Source organism: Leopardus geoffroyi, chromosome A1, assembly GCF_018350155.1.
Source record: "Leopardus geoffroyi isolate Oge1 chromosome A1, O.geoffroyi_Oge1_pat1.0, whole genome shotgun sequence".
Lineage (NCBI taxonomy): Eukaryota > Metazoa > Chordata > Mammalia > Carnivora > Felidae > Leopardus > Leopardus geoffroyi.
In genome coordinates, this window is record NC_059326.1 from 155,807,745 (window position 1) to 155,828,424 (window position 20,680).

The 20,680-nt window shown below is 35.1% G+C and overlaps 1 protein-coding gene across 14 annotated transcripts in view; it reads right to left on the bottom strand.

Moving 5' to 3' along the window:
* FAM172A (family with sequence similarity 172 member A) overlaps positions 1-20,680 on the bottom strand; it is a 441,861-nt gene that overhangs the window by 190,293 nt on the left and 230,888 nt on the right. For all 14 annotated transcript variants that reach the window (XM_045498232.1, XM_045498206.1, XM_045498178.1 and 11 more), the window contains one exon: positions 7,462-7,581. In XM_045498232.1, coding sequence (XP_045354188.1) covers positions 7,462-7,581 — 120 coding nt within the window. The remainder of the gene's footprint in view (positions 1-7,461; positions 7,582-20,680) is intronic.

Sequence of the window (20,680 nt, forward strand, 5' to 3'; positions counted from 1 at the left end):
AGCAAAGGTGAGCCAATTATTAAGCAAAAGGCAATATTACACTCATGATTGGGGATGAAATGCAAAGTTTCCAAGACTTAGTCCATACACTGCTACACAACATTACACGGACGTAGTTATGACTTAGTTCCTTCTGATTAAGAAGACTATACTTTCAAGAGTGAGTCAAGAGAAGCAATCTTTTCAATCAGCCTAAGGGATGAGGACACCAGTAGAGAGAAGACTACACGAGACTAACATTGGGAACAAAAGGGTAATACTGTCTGATGTGAAAGAATTGATTAGGCAGAATTCCCAAATTAGTCAATATTCCAACAGAGGGTACAAAGAATGATTAAGTTTAATTAGTAAAAGAGTTATTGCTAATGCTCACACTGAATATATAGGTCAGTTAACTTTGCACGTTGAGGATATTTAAGACTACTCATGTTATTGTAATACATATTGTTTCCAAACATGGGGAGGGGTGGTGGAACAAGAGCAGTTGTTCTAGAGAACCTGGGCAAGACAAGATTCGGAGATAAAAGATAAAAACAAAACTGAGGGGCGCCTGGGTGGCGCAGTCGGTTAAGTGTCCGACTTCAGCCAGGTCACGATCTCGCGGTCCTGAGTTCGAGCCCCGCGTCGGGCTCTGGGCTGATGGCTCAGAGCCTGGAGCCTGTTTCCGATTCTGTGTCTCCCTCTCTCTCTGCCCCTCCCCTGTTCATGCTCTGTCTCTCTCTGTCCCAAAAATAAATAAACGTTGAAAAAAAAATTTTAAAAAACAAAACAAAACAAAACAAAACAAAACCAAAACTGATTAGTAAAACAAAACTAAAGTTTTCATTTGTGAAACATATAAATACTACAGAAAAATGGGAGTTAAGTGAGAAGACTTGTGAAAAATCTAGTAAGGAGGGAAATTCTTTCACTTGGGAAGGGGAAATGGCATTAGCAAAAACGTGAATGAACATATCCTGTGGGCATCTAGACTGGTACTCAACTAACACTGCTTTAATTCCTAAAAACCAGGAATTTTACAGGAGAGCACACAAAAGGGATTTGACCCAAGTTATCATAATTTGTAGGTGTCAGAACTAGGATTCGAGCTCAGGTCATCTTTTTTTTTTTAATTTTTTAAAATGTTTTTATTTATTTTTGACACAGAGTATGAGCAGGGGAGGGGCAGAGAGAGGGGGAGACACAGAATCCAAAGCAGGCTCCAGGCTCAGAGCTGTCAGCACAGAGCCTGACGCAGGGCTCGAACTCTCGGACTGTGAGATCACGACCTGAGCTCAAGTCGGACACCCAACCAACTGAGCCACCCAGGTGCCCAAAACTCAGGTCATCTTCTGAGTGTTGTGTTCTCCTACTACCCTGGGCTTGGAGGCCAGAGGTGGAGGTGTAGTGAGATGGAGCAATGGCAATAAAGAAATTAAGACTAGAACTGAAAGTATGTACTAGAAAAAATACAGTTGGAAAGAAAGAATCAGATTATACAGAGGGTCTTAGAGTTATAGAGAGGAGACATGATGCAGTAGATAATTGGACCCAGTGTGATTCTGGAATGGCAGGGTAAAAGGGGTGTTTGAATAATATGATCTATAGCATGGTATATAGCACGAAATAAAGAGTAAAGACAGCCAGTAGGAAATGGGTAGAAGGGTACAGTGGTATAGTTGTGAAATGATGAAATTAACAGTAGGCACAGAGAAGAAAAGACATGATTAATATTTCAAAGGAAAATAACTGCTAAAATGTGTTGGCTGGTTAGATATGGAACAAAAGGAGAGAAGTTTACATAAAAATGAACAAACTGAGTCATTCTTTCAAACAGTGGTCCTCCTAATACTTATTAAAAATTATTTGAGTAAAAGTTAAAACAAAATCAAATCCCAGTACACAGGTACTCCTGTGGAGTTTATTAACAAGTCACATCTGTATATATAACTCTCTCCTTTTTGTTTTAGTTTTATTTTTTTAATGCTTATTTTTGAGAGAGAGAAAGACACAGTGTGAATGGGGGAGGAGGGAGGGAGGGGGAGAGAGAGAGAGAGACAGAGAGACAGACAGAGAGAGAATCTGAAGCAGGCTGCAGGCTCTGGGCTGTCAACACAGAGCCAAACATGGGGCTCAAACCCACAAACTATGTGATCATGACCTGAGCTGAAGTTGGATGCACAACCGACTGAGCCACCCAGGAGCCTCTCTCCTTTCCTTTTTTAAAACGCTGACTTGATTTGACTTGATTTGACTTGGAATGACTCAATCTTAACCACAATTATTATTTTTTAAATTAACAACAATTATTAATGGCACAGTATGTGCAAACATTTCCTCCTAAATACCTACATATCTGCATAATCATTGTTTACTATTCTTTCTCTGTTGTGCTTGAATTCCTTTTACATACACTTTGATATGCTTCTGTAGGTGTGCATGGGCCAAGGATATACTATAACCTTTGTTTTCTCATTCAGTTTTCTGGATCCAGTATCACTAAGCCATGGAGAATCTGTTTCCTTAACATTTTGAATGTGTGCTTCTTTACCACTCCCACTACTTCTTTACGGGTAAAGCCCATTCTTTGGATCTCACTTGTATTCTTGCAACTAACTCCTAAAATTACTGTTACCAACAATCAGTCAAAAGATAGTATCCACACTATATGCAAGGCATAAAATAAAACTGAACAGAGAAGACAAAAATAACATAACCTCTGGTTCTTCTCTTTTACGAGCCTACAGAATAAAGAAACTAAACTGTCTTCCTATAAGATAAGTAAAAAAATTAAGATAGCATTCCATACAACAAGTTGTAATCATTCCATACATTAACATGCCGTTTGCATCATGGAGGCAACCAAATCAGAAATTAAAACGATATTACAAATGGCAACTTATTTTCACTGAATTTTAAACCAGGTTTGTAAGAAGTGGCTTTGGCCTGAATTATTTTGATTCTATCATGGCTCGATTTTTCTTTGCTTTACCCCTTACTTTTTCTACCTCGCCTCAATTCTTGATTCCCAGTAGCCCAACTTTTAGCTATTCCCACTGAGCACATCACTACCAATATCTATATACTAGTACACAGATATACTCCCAACATTTAATTTACTTTGTTCTTTCTAGACAAAATGTAGATGATGCTTCTTTAAGGTCATAGTTAGCTGATGTCACTGAAGGTACAAAATGAATACTTTTAGTCCCATTCCATTTTCTCTTCAGCATCAATCCAAATCGTGCTGCAGGCAATTTTAAAGATTGACTCAGAGTGGACTGAGCTTGGGTGTCCTCACACAGCTAAGTCCAAAAACTAGTCCTCTATCAGCTGCTGAAGGTCAGCTTAGGCTGCCTGAAGGCTAGGGAGCCCAGCATGGAACAATGGCAGGGAAATAGCGTTCCCTTCAGTCCTTAATTCACATGCAAGTGAGGTGCCAATCAAGTGCTGACAAGCATGGAGAAACCAAAATCAAAAGTGGGTAGAGATACACTTTCAAAAGGAGCAGTTTTCACACATTTTAAGTGATGTTTTTAGTGGTAGTTGTGAACGTATCACTAATAATATGGAGAAAGAAAAAAAAGTCATAAGAAAAATAACAATTTTATATCAGCTAAGATGATTCAAAAAACTAATGAAATATAATGGTTAAAATTATTTAATGTGTTTTATAAAAAAATATCAACACTCTCACTTTGATTAAAGAAAGAAATCTGAATGCAAATTGATTTATTGAGCACTGCAAACATGGAAGGTAAGGTGAGCTGAGACTGGAAACTGGGCATTGACAAGGAAAGCTAACCTATTTCCAAATAAAAGAAAATTTTAAGGTTGCTTGATTTTGTCAAACTCTCAGCTAGAAAGAAACACAAGAGCAAAGCACTTTGAAATGACCAACAATGTAAGCAATGGAATCACTTCATCAAAGTGGGTAGTGAAAGAGATGATAAAAAGCTTAAAACTGTGTTGTTTTTTCATGACAGTTTCCAACAAATGAGCTTGAATTTTTAACAACTAATATAAGGCAAAAGTAGATACCTTTCTGAATGGATTTGGTAAATGCATTCTAGTTATGACTACTCATTCTATCATGTATAAAACAGAATTTCTAAAAACAGCAATTTAAAACTTTGTAAATGGTGGTTTAATTACTGGAACTCTATATACTGGTGCTATTTTAAATACACAGAAAAGATAACATAGGGCAGATATATTACTTTAAAAAATTCATCACCAATTCATAAAATAAATAGTTCTTCTCTTTTGTCTTTAATGAGTGAATGCTGGAATTGCTTCTAGAACTGTCTTATCAATATCTATTTTTGCAAGAATCACAGAAAGTTTAGAGAGTAAGTTTGAGTTGTTACCATGTGGTGGTTATAAATGCAGTGAAAAAGGTATTTTTAATATTACTTTTCTCATTATTTTAGTAAACTGTGTGCTGTTTTTATGACGTTAGATCTGATCAAGTTCCAAGATTTATTACTAGAAAATGAGCATTGCTTTTGAAAATAAATCTTTTAATTATAATGTATGCTTCAGGAGAAACTCAAAACTTTAAGATGTGACATAATCATAAATGTTCTCAGTTTTCAAAAACAACAATTTGCAAAATATGAAAGTTGTACAAATATTTTGTGCTCTAAACATAAAAGTCATTTATTTTCAGATATCTATTAGGAGCACATTTAATTTTAAACAATTATACACAATTTTAGCTTATTTTAAAGCAAGATACATTTTAAAATATGCGATATGAAAATGGTAGAAAAACTCCATGCATTCCAACATAATGGTACAAACTAGGACTGTTCTAAAAACAAGAGGTGGGGGTGGGGGCGGGAAGAGAGACACAAAAGTTGAAAGAGAAAGAAGGGACGGTGTAGACAGAGCCTGTTAACAAGAGTAAAATTTTATGACAATTCAAAAAAAAGTTAAACTTTACTGAAATCCTAAAGATTTAATGTCCGATGTGTATAAGGTACTCCTGAGACAGAATTCTAAAACAAAATTTAACATTTTCACAATTCACTGTCTTGTAAAGTTAATATTAAAATTCTGAATCCATATAAAATAATTTGATATATTACTAATGTTGAAAAATCTCAAGAGAATAAATACTTGTGAACATTTTAAACACCATGATTTCCCTGCTAAGAATACCAGGGAGAATACGAAAGAATATTATTCAGCTTTCAGCAAAAAGCAAAGGTTTAAAAATATTTCAATATTTTGTTTGTTTAACAACGCTGTCTTTTAAAAATCCTTTTGAAGTTAAGTAGAAACATAATGGCCTTAAATATATTAATCAAGCTTTGTCAAAAATTTATGTAGAACTCATCAGTGGTTTTTGCTGTTGTTATTTGCTTAGAAGAATCTATATTATTAGGTCAGAAACCACTTTTTCTCCAGTTGCCACCATGTGTACGCCCCTATTACAACCCCCTATCAAAGTTACTTCACAAAAAGTAGCAAATGTTATGCAGTTGAGATGATCACCATTAATATTTTAAAACCTAAACAAGGTACATTACATTAAATAGACTTCTCAGTCCTGGTGTTGCCTGACAGATATGTGATGTGCCAGTGGTTATATTATATTCCTCCTCCCATGCATGCACCTCCTGCAGAGATAGCAGACTACAGAAGCTGACCCTCACTGAGACCATCTTGTCTCTCTGACAAAGCTCCTTTTTAACTTCTTACTTACTGGTTACTTCCTGTGATGGAGAAAAACTTTAGCTCAGCTTGTGATAATTTCACAGGCCCTGAGGACCCTGACCCTAATAGCCTCAAGGTCAGAAGTCAAGTCTTGTTCTGAAACATCTGTGTGCTTTATATTAAACTGGAACAAAAGTGGAGAAATATCCACCAGTGTGTGACAAGAAGGATAGGCAAAATAGGACAGACACACTGGTCATCTGTTACTCTGGCATCTTAAGTTCATTTGGAGAACTGTCTAATATTCACTTAAATTCCAAATTTGATGTATAAACGGTTTTTTTTTTTTAAACTGTCTTAAAGCAATAAATGGGAATTTATGTTTTACATTAATCTGGAATTTGGTTAGTCTTGCAGGCTTCCAGATATATTTTAAGTTACTCTAAAAGCCAATGAAATTTCACGTTTTAAGTAATTTAATGGCTTACAAAGAAAACCTAGGGTGCATATATATATATATCTATATCTATATATATGTATATATATATAGATATAGATATAGATATATAAATACGTATATATATATATATATATGGTATATGCATACGTGTGTGTGTGTGTGTCTATATAGATCTCTATCTGTAGGGTCTAGAGACAACTATTGGAAAGACAACATCATCATAGTTTTATGTTAACAAACTAACCTAAAATATCCATTATATATTAAAATAAACACAGCAGAATTAAAAGTACTTGAAAATAATTTCTAAAAAGTGAAATCTATTTAATAAATAAAAGATTTAACTTATTTATTGATCTTAAGAAAGCATAAGCATTTGAGAATTTAGGTCGGCTAAAGTATTCCCAGGTGTCACCACCAGTTTTATATCTAAATCAGGTGGGTAAGCAATAAGGTTTGAGGAGGATAAAAAGGCCACAAAAGTATATTTAATTTCCACAACAAACAGAAAAACACACCAAAGTGTAGGAACATAAAAGTTAGACAACCAATGCTGTGCCTGCCTTGGATGTCCACATTAGACTATTTGGATTTAAAATTATCACATGCACTGTTATCAAATTAATCATTTTATTACAGGAGCACTTGTACCTTTCTGTAACCTAAGGTTTATGGATATGGAGGCACAAATTCTTCACTATAGCCTTTTTGGTATTAAATATAGCCCCTTAACCATTCATACTGGCACATGGTGTGGTACTTATAACATTGCAAATAATACAAATTTTTGAATCTTGATAATTTTTCCTATAATGTACACAATCTTAACTCCAAGAATCAGATTACTTTGAAACGTAAAGATTTTTATGGCCAAACCATGAATTTCACTTAGATTAATGGAATCTTTCTGATAGTTTTAATACTAACTCTATGAATTCTTATCAAGTATCAAGTACTAAGTTGTAGAGATAAAAGTTAAAGATAAACAAAATATTCTCAAATATTCAATAGGTCTCTTTATATTTTTAACAGTTTACACATAAAATAAGCTTCAATCGTGTACACATAAAACATGAAACATAAGTATCATAAGAGGTATGAAAATGGTCTATAATATAAAAATTAAGAAGTAACATGGGAATAAGGAATAGGCAAAAAGCCTTCTGGTTAGTACTGAAATGCTCTGCCACAATAAAATAAGTAAGCATACTCTTTTTAAACATTATAAAATTACTACTCAAAATACTTTGTTTTCATCCTTTATAAAGTAATTTAAAGTAATGATATCAATTAGAAGTGAGTGGGGATAAGACTGTGAAGAGTTTGGGAATTAAAAACAGAGTTAAATGTGCACTCACCAGTTCAACAAAAGCAAGTCCTCCATAACTGTGAGCAACAAAAAACACATTCTCAGCTGCAGACTGGGCTATGAAATGGTCCCAAACATAGACTGCATGTTCTTCAGGAGAACCATTTTCCTATAAAGAAAACAAATGTCATATATTATGTACTGTATATAATTATTATCGTAGTAATAAAAAATTAAATTATATGCTTGCTTACATAGCCCAAGAAATAAGATGGTTATAGCTCATTGAGAATAATATCAACTCAAAAGAACTACCACTGAAAATTCAAATTAGAGGATAAAATATTAGTAATTACTGCTAAGCTTAATTGCTACCATAATCTTCAGAAACAAAATATTTAAAATAACCACATTTTGAGGGGAAATTACATTCTAGATATACCTGAGATATTAAGATACATTAGAATTGAATAGCAGAAAGTTACAGTGGTTTTACAATAGAAGGGTGTTAACTAAAAAAATCAGTTATATTTCTACATTTATATCTGAAAATATTTCTGCTATACACAAATCTAATTTTTTTAATTTATAAACTTTTAAGTGTTTCTGTAAGCAGAAAATTACTAACAAGTATTCTCTATTTAAATTATTTAAAAATACTCTTTTTTATAAAAGTGCTTTCCAGGGGCGCCTGGGTGGCGCAGTCGGTTGAGCGTCTGACTTCAGCCAGGTCACGATCTCGCGGTCCGTGAGTTCGAGCCCCGCGTCGGGCTCTGGGCTGATGGCTCAGAGCCTGGAGCCTGTTTCCGATTCTGTGTCTCCCTCTCTCTCTGCCCCTCCCCCATTCATGCTCTGTCTCTCTCTGTCCCAAAAATAAATAAACGTTGAAAAAAAAAATTAAAAAAAAAAAAGTGCTTTCCATACATATTTTATTTCTAGAACTGGGAGAAATCTAAACATATAAACCCAGAGACTTGTATATTTCTCCTAACTTGCTAAACCCTAGTATATGCATATTGCTATAATTCCAAAAGTTCTATAATAATTTCATTTTGTTGTATTTGATAGTTGATACATGTTGCAATTAAAGTTTAACCTGGATAATGTGAAAAAAGAAAAAAAAAAAAAAACCAAAGAGCTAAATAACACTGATCAAAATACAAACTGATAAAAACTAAGGCAGATCATGAAAATGTTTTGTACAAATAGTTGTTTGAAGCTTTAACACCAAAGAGTAATTCCCTAAAACTGTCCTGATATTAGGCAATGAAAACAATTTATTTACATTTTCCAGCTTAGAAATTTTATAATATCTTATTAAGGTCCACAATATGATTTCCCTTGCCACCTAGAAGCTATTGTTCCCTGATGTCTATCTGTGACCTAAATTTCTCTTCAAAGCTCCAAACCCATATATGCAAGTGCTTGATGGTCTTTTCCTTATGGATGTCCCACAGATACTTCAAATTCAACCAATTCAACACTGCATGTGACATTCCATCTACAAACCTATGTCACTGTCTTTGCTCCCCACCTCCAGTCAAAATCTGAGCATCTTTTATCTCTCTCTGGCTCAAACTCCACATATATATTCAATCATTAAAATCCCATTGATTTTCTCTCCAACTGTATCCTAAATGCATCCACTTCTCTCTTTTCTCATTTCCTCTGGCTTAGCTCAAACCACCATCATTTCAGAAGTGGATGACTGCAATGGTCTCCAGTCCATTTTTACTACTTTTACTATTGCCTATTTAAATGCTCTAATCTGCAGTAAGAACAACCTTTTAAAAATGCAAATATGAGAATGCTGCCATGTTACTCACCCCCTGTTTATTGGACACTTTAAAACTGATTCATTGCCCTCAGGATCAAATTCAAACTCTGTGCGACACTGAAGGCCTTTCATAATCTGCTTCTGTCTTCAACTGCATCTCTTACAATTGCTCTGCAATATAAGGTGACCAAAAGACCCCCTTTTCCCTCAGTGAGAGACCATATAGAACATTGTCTGTGTTCCAATTTCAGGGAACAACTTCCTAATTGTAGCAAACTTTGTTTTCTCTGGGCTATATCCTTCATTTGGAAAGTAACTCCTGAGCTCTGCCCTCATTTCACCCACCATGTTCACCTGCATAATTTCTACTTGTTTTTCAAAATCAAACAAGACATCACCTTCTATCAAAAGTCTTCCCTATCACTCCCAACGCTAGGTAATGTCTTACAATGATACCTTGTGCATGGTGCTATTATTGCATTGAATAATTTGCATTGTAATTGCTTATTAGATTATCAAAGTCTGGAGGCCAATAGCTACGTCTTGTTCATCGAATCTTAGTGTAATAAATAAATAATGAAAATACAACACATAGCTTCACAATGATTGCTTACAATCTTCAGTCATATACTAAAATACAAATATAGTTTCAAAGATATTTACTGGTAATATGCATATTAAATTATCCACATTTAATGTATATAAAATAAATAAAAGAATAATAATTGGAAATAAATCTATATAGGGCATTTTTGGCTTTAATAATTTAGCATTCATTAGTTTAAAAAGTAGAAAATGTTTATCATAAAAATCAGCATAGTGGTTAGGTCTAAGGAAAAGAGACAGAGTTGTAAACAGGAAATAGACTTCTAGTGGCTAGCAGTATTTCATTTCTTGACTGGAGTGGTAGTTACACAGGTGTATCCTTTATAGTTATAGTTAAACTGAGTAACACGAACTTAGCACTTTTCTGTATATGTATGTAGAGTGACCATAGAATTTACTATACAAATCTCTGAGAATGAAGAAAGGTATCATTGGGTCCTGAATGAGAGAACAGGTCTAAATTGGGACTATCCAGAGAAAGCGCAGATACCTGGTCACCCTAACTATATTTTACAATGAAAGAAATGTAAAAATAAAACAGGAAGAAAGATAACAGAGGTTCTGCTGACTGTTGGCAGAACTAACAATCTTACATAGCTGTGATGGCTCTAAACACCCTTTATATGGAGAGAATAAAAACATACAGGAGATTAACTGTCTCCTTAGGCTTTGTGCTGGAAATGGAGGTGTAAGGATGATAAGAAGTAAGCCATGATTCTGGCCTTTAATGTGTCTGCAATTTCATAAGGCTGTTAACACATAAAGATAAAAGAGGCAGTAGTGTGTGAGGAGCATTACTTTCTCTATTCCTGGCAGAGTGTCTTGACATCCAGTCTAGTAGGCCCATTATAAATCCATACAATGTGACCTTGGTGAGGTCTTCCATGCTTTCTTCCCACAGTCACCAACTCTTCCTTTACACTGTTGAGATCCTATGTGTCCCATCCTTTCCATTCCCACCTCAGTTTGAATCCTCTTACAAGATTCCCAACTATTCTCATTTCATCTAGTGTTTCCCTTTACTGTGTTTCCAGATCAAGTCGTCCTGAAATCTGGCCCTGATCAACCATTCTCCAGTCTGAAAAAGTAAATTTACTGAAAAAGAAATCCACAGGTTCCCAAAATACCTGGAACTCTTAGCCAACATCTTCTCTAACCCAGTCTTTCAAGACTTTCTTCTTATTATTTCTAGGGACGTTGTACTCATGCTCCAGGAAAATTTGTATTATACTTTAATACAAATGGTATCAACTTACAGCGGTTAGACTTAATGTTTTTTTGACTTTTTGATGGTGTGAGAGCAATACACCTTCAGTAAAAACTGCACTGTGAATTTTGACCTTTTCCTAGGCTAGTGATATGCTGTACAATATGGAGCTAGGTGGTGGTAATGAGCCACAGCTCAGGCAGCCACGTGATCATGAGGGTGAACAACCAATATACTTACAACCATTCCACATACAACCTTTCTACTTTTCACTTTCAGTACAGTATTCAATAAATTACACGAGATATTCAACATTTTATTAGAAAATAGACTTTGTGTTAGATGATTTCGCCCAACTGTAGGCTAAGTGAGTGTTCTGAGCATGTTTAAAGTAGGCAAGGCTAAGCTACAATGTTAAGTAGTTTGGTGCATTTAATGCCTTTTTGATTTACGACATTTTCAACTTACAACAGGGTTTATCGAGATGGAATTCCACTGTATGTCAAGGAATTCCACTGTATGTCAGACATTCCACTGTATGTCTGAAAACCCTAGACAAAAGTCTCATGAAATTCAGTCTGGGATCTCATGAAGCAGCTCATATTAGGCAAAACTTAAAAGATATAGAACATGTCCAGGGTAGCAGTTTAGTAATTCACATATGAGGTAATAAAGACTATAATACTACTTGGGGTGATAGCAGAATAAATGGAAAGGAAGGGATGGAATGAGTCATTACAAAGGAAGAATCAGCAAAACTTTGTGACTCATAGGATATGGGGAAACTGCCAACCAGGCCCAAATGACCCATCCATGATTAAAGGAGAGCTAAGAACCAACAGTTCTTTCCACCATTCACAAATAAGACTATGATTTTCAGAGATTAGTATCATAGCTGAGTCTTTCCCTCCATCTCTATGGAGACAATATCTGTTAATAGTGGCCTGTCAGCAGGAAGAAAAAGAAACCTCAAGTATCCAAGTGCCCCAAGTGCTTAAATGTTTTTAGCCTGATTCTAAGGTTATCAAATGACTCTTCAGCTTTAGATTTTAAAACCAAATCTTCTAAAAAGTGAGACCCAAGTGAAAAAATGTCTATAACACCCAGTTAAGGGGGCCATCTATACTCACAACTAAACAATTACACAAGACTATTCTGGGCCACACTTGACATCTATTGATCCAAAAATGATACAGGGTAGGAGTCACAGTTTGCCAGCAGGGTAGCACCAGCCATTCCTTTTAAGTGGGAGTCTCGCAGAAGCTCCTGTAGCAGATCAGATGGCCTTCCAGGAGTTACTGTCTTGGGACCATGGAATACTAGTTTGGAAATGAGGGAATCAGACTCACTTGAGGCAGATGCAAGAGTTATCCCTGCCTTGAAAGTCTTATACCACACAGAAGCTAATACCTCTTGCAACAACTCCATAGGCATCACTTCAGGATCCCTGGCTGCAAGGGACATGCCCAATTACAGAAGTTACTACCCTCAGGCAAGATCAAAGCTTGGTATTTGTAATTCCTTCTAATCCAGAAGCAGTTTACCAATCAGGGGTCATTTTCTACTGTAGGCAATGTGCCCTAGCAACTAGCCACTTAGAGTGGATGCTACTATGATATGCTTCCCAGAATCCCCTCTCTGAGGCAACTTACACCCAATGATTGGTCAAAATGACATGGATCTGTAAAAGCTCTATCTCTTGCCTCAAGGCAAGACATCTCTGAAAAGCCATACTAGATCCAGAGATCACCAGTGGAGTCAGATGACGCCTTTGTTGTGATTGTACTGTGATTCAACTTCTTCAGCCAAATTCTATTTTTTAAACTCCACTACAGGTACTGATTCCAAGAGAACCCCCCAACAAAATGCCTGCATGCACCTTCAGAATCTGTTTCTGGGAAACCCAACTTAAGATACCAACTTATCAGGCTTTAAAGGATATAGAGCTAGAAAGTTACCTGAAGATCAGATTCTCATGTAGAAGGGGAAAAGATTTTGCTAACCTTTGACCCACAAAATCTTACAAGAAATATATGGAAAATACACATCTTTTTACATGCATTATTATCCTGCCTATGTTTAAAACTACAGCAAAATATTATTATTGGTCCAACTTTACCTGTCACCTCTACTATTAGCCATGGTAGCTTAAACTGAATCCTATATTATTTCATTGGTTCTTCTCTATCCAGCTATTTCTTTAATCTGTCATTGTCACTTTCCCTTCCTTCTAGAATATTAGCAATTTGATTCTCTTTTGGATACAAACTATAATACAAGGCATGCTATAGGTATTTAATAAATAACTAACAATATTGTTGACAAAATGTTATGAAGACTGTTTCAAAACCAAGACAATGGAGTACTTACACTCCATTTCAGGAATCTTCAATGTGGCAAAGATTGATGTTCAAAGATGTTCATCACAGTCTCATTTATAAAAGCAAAAATCTGGATAATTCTTAAAATGTCCAATAATGCAAAAATACAGATTTAAGTAAATTATAGTTTATCTAAGGAAATATTATGTAGCTATTCAATGAGTTTATAAAGTAATATGTGCAGTTTACCTAATACAGGGCATAATTTTCACTATATAAAAAGGGTTGAAAAAGACTAGAAGAAATAAAAAATATGAAAAGCAGCTGAGCTGCCTATGGATGGTGGAATTATGAGTATTTTCTATTTTTAGATTCTTTACATTTCTCTAAACTTTCAAAAATTCTTACAAAGTACATTATTTTTGTGATAAAACAAGTGGATAGCAAAGAAATTTAGAAATTCTACTGAATGAGTACTGTTGGCTTATTAGGGGGAATCACCATCTGAGCAGGGTCTTTATACCTTCATATCTAAAAATTCGAATATCTGGTCTGAAACCACCACACATTCACAAGCAGCAAACCAGAAGAGTTATGTCAAACAGGTTTAAGAGTAAGCAATGATAGCTGAAGTTTGAGAGTAACTAAAGAAATGAAAAAAAAAACCCCGCAAAAAATTACAAGAGTATGTACAATGCAATAGTCTGAAACTACTGTAATTGAGCAAGATGGGAGCAGTACTGTAGATAAAGCACAATAACAGATAGGAGCAACAGTAATCTTGCATCATCAAAAACAAGTTAATGATATTATGTGAATTCCATTTTTTGAAGAACTAGCAACATACAATTAAGAACAGTTTTACTCAAAATATTATTTTATCAACAAATGGTGTTGGGAAAATTGGACAGCAACATGCAAAAGAATGAAACTGGACCACCTTCTTACACCATACACAAAAATAAAATCAAAATGAATGAAAGACCTAAATGTGAGATGGGAAATCATCAAAATCCTAGAGAGGAACACAGGCAGCAACCTCTTTGACATTGGCTGTAGCAACTTCTTACTAGACAACGTCTACGGAGGCAAGGGAAACAAAAGCAAACATGAACTATTAGGACTTTACCAAGATAAAAAGCTTCTGCACAGTGAAAGAAACAACAAAACTAAAAGGCAACCTACCAAATGGAAGAACATACTTGCAAATGACGTATCAGATAAAGGGGTTAGTATCCAAAATCTATAAAGAACGTATCAAACCCAACACCCCAAAAACATAATCTGGTTAAAAAATGGGCAGAAGACATGAATAGACATTTTTCAGTGAAGACATCCAGATAGCTAACAGACACATGAAAGATGCTCAACATCACGCATCATCAGGTAAATATAAATCAAAACTACAATGAGATATCACCTCACATCTGTCAGAATTAACAACACAAGAATGACAGATGTTGGCAAGGATGCAGACAAAGGGGAACCCTCTTACACTGCTGGTGGGAATGAAAACTGGTGCAGCCATTCTGGAGAACAGTATGGAGGTTTCTCAAAAAGTTAAAAATAGAACTACCCTACAACCCAGCAATTGCACTATTAGGTACTTACTCAAAGGATACAAAAATACTGATTCCAAGGGACACACCCACTCCAATGTTTATAGTAGCATTATCAACAATAGCCCAATTACAGAAAGAGTCCAAATGTCCATTGACTGATGAATGGATAAAGAAGTGGTTTATATATACAATGGAATATTACTTAACCTTCAAAAAGAATGAAATATTGCCATTTGCAACGACACAGATGGAGCTACAGAGTATCATACTAAGCAAAATAAGTCAGAGAAAGACAAACACCAGATGATTTCACCCGTATGTGGCATTTAAGAAATAAAACAGATGAACATGGGGTGGCGGGGGGCAGGGGGAGAGGCAAACCAGGAAACATACTCTTAACCATGGAGAACAAAGTGAGGGTTACTGGACGGGATGGGTTAAATGGGTGATAGGTATTAAGGAGGGTACTTGAGATGAATACCGTGTGTTACATGTAATTGATGAGTCACTAAATTCTATACCTGAAACTAATATTACATTATATGTTAACTAACTGGAAATTAAAAATGTGAAGAAAAAATATCATTTTAAAAAACAGGTGATAGGGGCGCCTGGGTGGCGCAGTCGGTTAAGCGTCCGACTTCAGCCAGGTCACGATCTTGCGGTCCGTGAGTTCGAGCCCCGCGTTGGGCTCTGGGCTGATGGCTCAGAGTCTGGAGCCTGTTTCCGATTCTGTGTCTCCCTCTCTCTCTGCCCCTCCCCCATTCATGCTCTGTCTCTCTCTGTCCCAAAAATAAATAAACGTTGGGAAAAAAAAAATTAAAAAAAAAAAAACAAAAAAACAGGTGATAAAGGAGATAAATCTTAGCTATAAAAAAGTTGGCTTTCATATGTAACTAGTTCCCAAAGCTTTCACAAAATTATAGCTTTTTACTATTCACTTTTCGAGAGAGTCAGATTCCTATCATTTTAAGACATAACAAATTCTGCCAAATATTTGTTGCCTCCTACAACAGGTAAGCACAATAATGGTAGCACAGGAAATAATAAACGGAGAGTGGTTTTTAATATGTATTTCTGACATATTACATTACTAAAATCCCAATTTTATACAAGTGGTGATTCTGTTCTAAGGTAAATTTGTGTCATTTCCAACTTGCAGCCCACATTTTGCCCACAAACATTACATATTTACAAACCATAATCTGGAGAATGTATATTACCAATAATATATTTTGAAACTAAACAGATTTCAAAAGAAACGACTTTCTTAATATGCTTCAATTACAGAAACGCAAACATACTAAATCTGCATTATAGGTTTCTTCATCATATCAGAGTTCATATGGTACTGAGTAACTTATAATTTTAGAATATGCAAACATACGAACCACATGAAAAGAAGTAAATCTATTAATTAGAGTCTGCTGGAGGCCAAATGCACAGGATATTTATACTGTGGAACTGGGCTGTACTCAGGTTGAATTTCCTGATGTACCCTTGCCATCATTAATTGTTAAATGCCAAACAGAAGTGATGCAGTAACCAAAGCCTTATCACATATGCCAGATTCTACTACCTAGGCATTGCAAAGTCTGCATTTATGATGGACTACCTGAGCTGATAACACATGGAATTATCTAAACAACATTTGCATATTTGTGTAATTATTTTCTAAGGTTAATTAGCTCCTGTAAAGCATTTCACCCTTTGAGACTGCTTACAGTGACAGGTTCACATATTTTCTGAACCATTGCCAAATTTGACAGATTTTTCTTCAGCAAACCTGTTGCTACAAAGTTATAAAATGAATGCTCCTATAGTATATACTTTAAACTTATAACTCATTTTAAGAAAAGTAAAATGAAAGTTTATGAATTGAAGGTTTTTTACACGTCCAATTTTAAATTGCAGTTTTTTCAACGTTTTTATTTATTTTTGGGACAGAGAGAGACAGAGCATGAACGGGAGAGGGGCAGAGAGAGAGGGAGACACAGAATCGGAAACAGGCTCCAGGCTCCGAGCCATCAGCCCAGAGCCTGACACGGGGCTCGAACTCACGGACCGCGAGATCGTGACCTGGCTGAAGTCGGACGCTTAACCGACTGCGCCACCCAGGCGCCCCTACACGTCCAATTTTAAAATCAAAATGTCACGATTATCTTACTTCATGTAAATCTTTCTGTGTTTATACTGGTAAGCGTATCAACTAAGAAAATAATATATATTAAAATCTAGCATTTTTTACTTTAAACTAGCATATACCTATGTCACCACTTTCAGTTGAGTCACATATGTCTCACATACATACGCTCCTACCCCCAACAGCTGTCCTTAGTTCTATCACTGATTTGCTATTTACATGGAAGACATCAACTGGAGAAAGAACACTAATATAAAATCTACACCTTCTATACATTTTTTATGGCAAAATTTGCAAATCAAAGTTCTTTCTTTTAAAAAGCTAAGACTTTTCGTTAGGTAAAATGTATCTCAATGAAATCTAGACGGAGGCAGATAAGTCAAATGGATTTCTGAGGATGCAAAAATGTACATTACCATCTTTCATCCAACTCATCCACAGGTACAAAATGAAAGAAAATTAATATTTTTAGGAATTGGCTGGTTCAGTACCTTTCCAGAAGAAATGAAACACAAATACCATATGACCATAACCTAGAAAGGCATACACAAGGAACTTACATGCTTTAGCTTTAAGCTTTTAGATGATTCTGTTAAGAACTTTGTATGTGAACATAGCATAAATTGTGCACTAGTACAGAACAAACGTAAAAACAGTTATGTATAAAATATATTTTATTTCAAATGAGATATATTTTAATTTTGATTCATTTAAATAGTTTGGATTAAAAATTTATCTTCATTTTGGCATATTTTAAATGTGTGATCTTTAAAAAAGTATGTATTTGTGTTTAACAGTGATTACAGGACTAGGGGTATATATAAATGCATAAAAACTAATGGTATAGAATACATATAATAAAAACAATTTCAAAAGTAAAGCACTTTTGTTTTTAAATATTAAGTTGATCCATATGGAGTTACCAACATTAGACATTTTTGACCTTAAAAAGTGGCAATTTCATACCATTCAATCTTAAATATAATGAAAATAGACAAAAGAATCTATAAGCTAGAGACATCTTGAAGCTATCAACTTTTGCTTGCCTTTTAGGTGTCTAGATATTATTGACAGCTATCCATCTTAAAGACAGATTCAAGGCTATGTTACTTGTCAATATGGCTACATTAATAAATAATAAATGGCTATGAACAGAATGAACATAACTGACAAAAGGATCAGTATTCAGAAGTGTATCAAAGATATTTGAACTTCACATATCTCAAGCTTAGCATGTCCAAAAGCAAAATCTGAATTGGTTTTCTGATCCCATTATCCGTTTTCTTTCAGTCTTTCTCATCTTGCTAAGTGGTACCTCTACCCCACCCTGTTGTTCAAGCCAAAAATCTAGAAGTGATCCTTGACCTTTTCCTCTTCCCCTGTCCTTCAATTTATCCAATTTCATTTATCCTCCAAAATGTTTCTAGAATCTGTAAACTTCTAATTTCCACTCTTACTATCCCAGCCCAAGGTATCACATCTTGACTAAGACATTAACCACTTGAACTGGCTATATGCTCTCCCTCATTTAATCTGACAATGACATTATGACATAGATGCTCTAAATATCCCAATTTCCAGAGAGTAATTAATTTTCTCAATGTGATACAACTTGCCAGACTGTAAGCTAACCTGTCTGGTTCTGGCATCTGCTAGGCTATACTAGCTAACCTTTCAAATCATATTGGGCTGACATGAACATTGCTTTTTTGTTTTGTTTTGTTTTGTTTTGTTTTGTTTTGTTTTGTTTTTAGTCTGTTTCAATATAAAGTTTAAACAACAATTAACTATCAAGAAGTTAGCAAAACAAAAAAAACAGATAAGCAAATAATTATGATCCATTATTTATGGAAATGGTGCCAAATGCTTTGTGATTGAGCCATAATTACCACAAAATATGGGTAACCTGGAACAGAAGGCAGATAGGGCTGTTAGGATTCCTAGATTCCAAAACTATGCTCTAAGCTCTTCCAATAAAGTAAACATTAATGATTCTATTCACTCTAATAAAATTTAGGCTTCCCTGTCTTAGTGCAACCTATAGTGCAATCATAATAATGCTTTTAAAGTACATATTGAGGCAGGCACAGAACTAAATTCTTTATAAATAGTAACTCACTTAATCCAGACAACAATTCTATGAAGTACGTACTATTATTATCTGCATAATCAGATGCACAGGCAAAGAATGATTAAGAAACTTAGTCAAGAAAATTGCTACTATATGGCAGAGCTAGAGTTCAAACCTAGGTAGTCTGACCACCCCGTCCCCCACCATATATGTAATCTCAATTCCTGTATACTGCATCATTGAAATACATTTAATATCCTTCCCTCTATGTAGGCATAACCAAAGCTACTGCTTTTTGTAGCAATGAACCAAATGGTTAAGAGCTTTTAAGAAAAAGGGACAAGAGTGTTGCTTATATAGGTAACACGTACTGTGGGCCAGGTTCATATGAAAAAAGACTCTTTGTGAAGTGAAAAAGCTTATTTTCTGAAAGTTAAACATGTTCTTCTTTTCCTTGAATAGCTTCTGCCACCTTATGAGAGAGAAATTGAACCTAGCTTAAGATCTATTATTAATTTTCTGCCATTTATTCATCTACAACAAAGAAAAAAAGGCTAAGTGAAAGAAGCTAGACACAAAAGACTACATATTATATGATTTGATTGATAGGAAATTCTAGAAAACCCAAAACTGTAGTATTAAAATGTAAATTAGCAGTTGGCAGGGTCAAACAGACTGCCAAAGGACACATGAGAAAGGTTTTTGGGGTGATGCAAATTATTTTCTATCATGATGGTAGTGATAGTTACACAATGGTATACATTAATCAACCACGGCCAACTGTACACTTAAAGTTGGTACAATTTACAGTATATAAACGTTATCTCAATAAAGCTGACCAAAGGAAGAAAGAACAAGAAAGAAAGGTAAATCTTTTTCCTAAACAGAGGTGATCAAACCTATTATAAATAAAGTTTTACTGGAACAGAGCCATGTCCACTTGTTCATTATCTATGGCTGCTTTCTCTTACAACAGTGGAGTTTAGGAGTTGTGACAAAGTCCATATGGCCTGAAAGTTTAAATTAGTTACTCTCTAGTTTTTTTAAGAAAGTTTATTGACCTTTTCTCTAAATACTTATGATCTAGTTCCAGCTTAGAACAGCAAATTAGACATCCATATCTGACAGCATTAACAACCCAAGCCCCATAAAAACTATAGCAAAAGGTTTTTTTGTTTTTTGTTTTTTAAACAAAGACAAATCCACAAGGCCTAGGAAGAAATGAAGGAAGATTTTGGAAGATGGGAGACCAGAAAGAATGGCAACTGATTTAGCAGATCTAAGAAAGTCAAATCCCAAGTTGGCCATGAGAGAAGCTCACTGTCTAACTCCATTTATGATGCAAAATTCTCCAAAGCACAGAGATACATTTCTAAGTACCTTGGAACTGAAGGAAAGCAGATAGAAGACAGAAAGACAAATACTGTGTGATCTAACTTATATGTGCAATCTCAAAAAAACAAAACAAAAACAAAACAAAAACACACAAACACACACAAAAAAACCAAACTCATATAAAGGAGAATAAATTGATGGCTGCCAGCATTGCAGGGTGGGGAAATGAGTGAAGGTGGTCAGAGG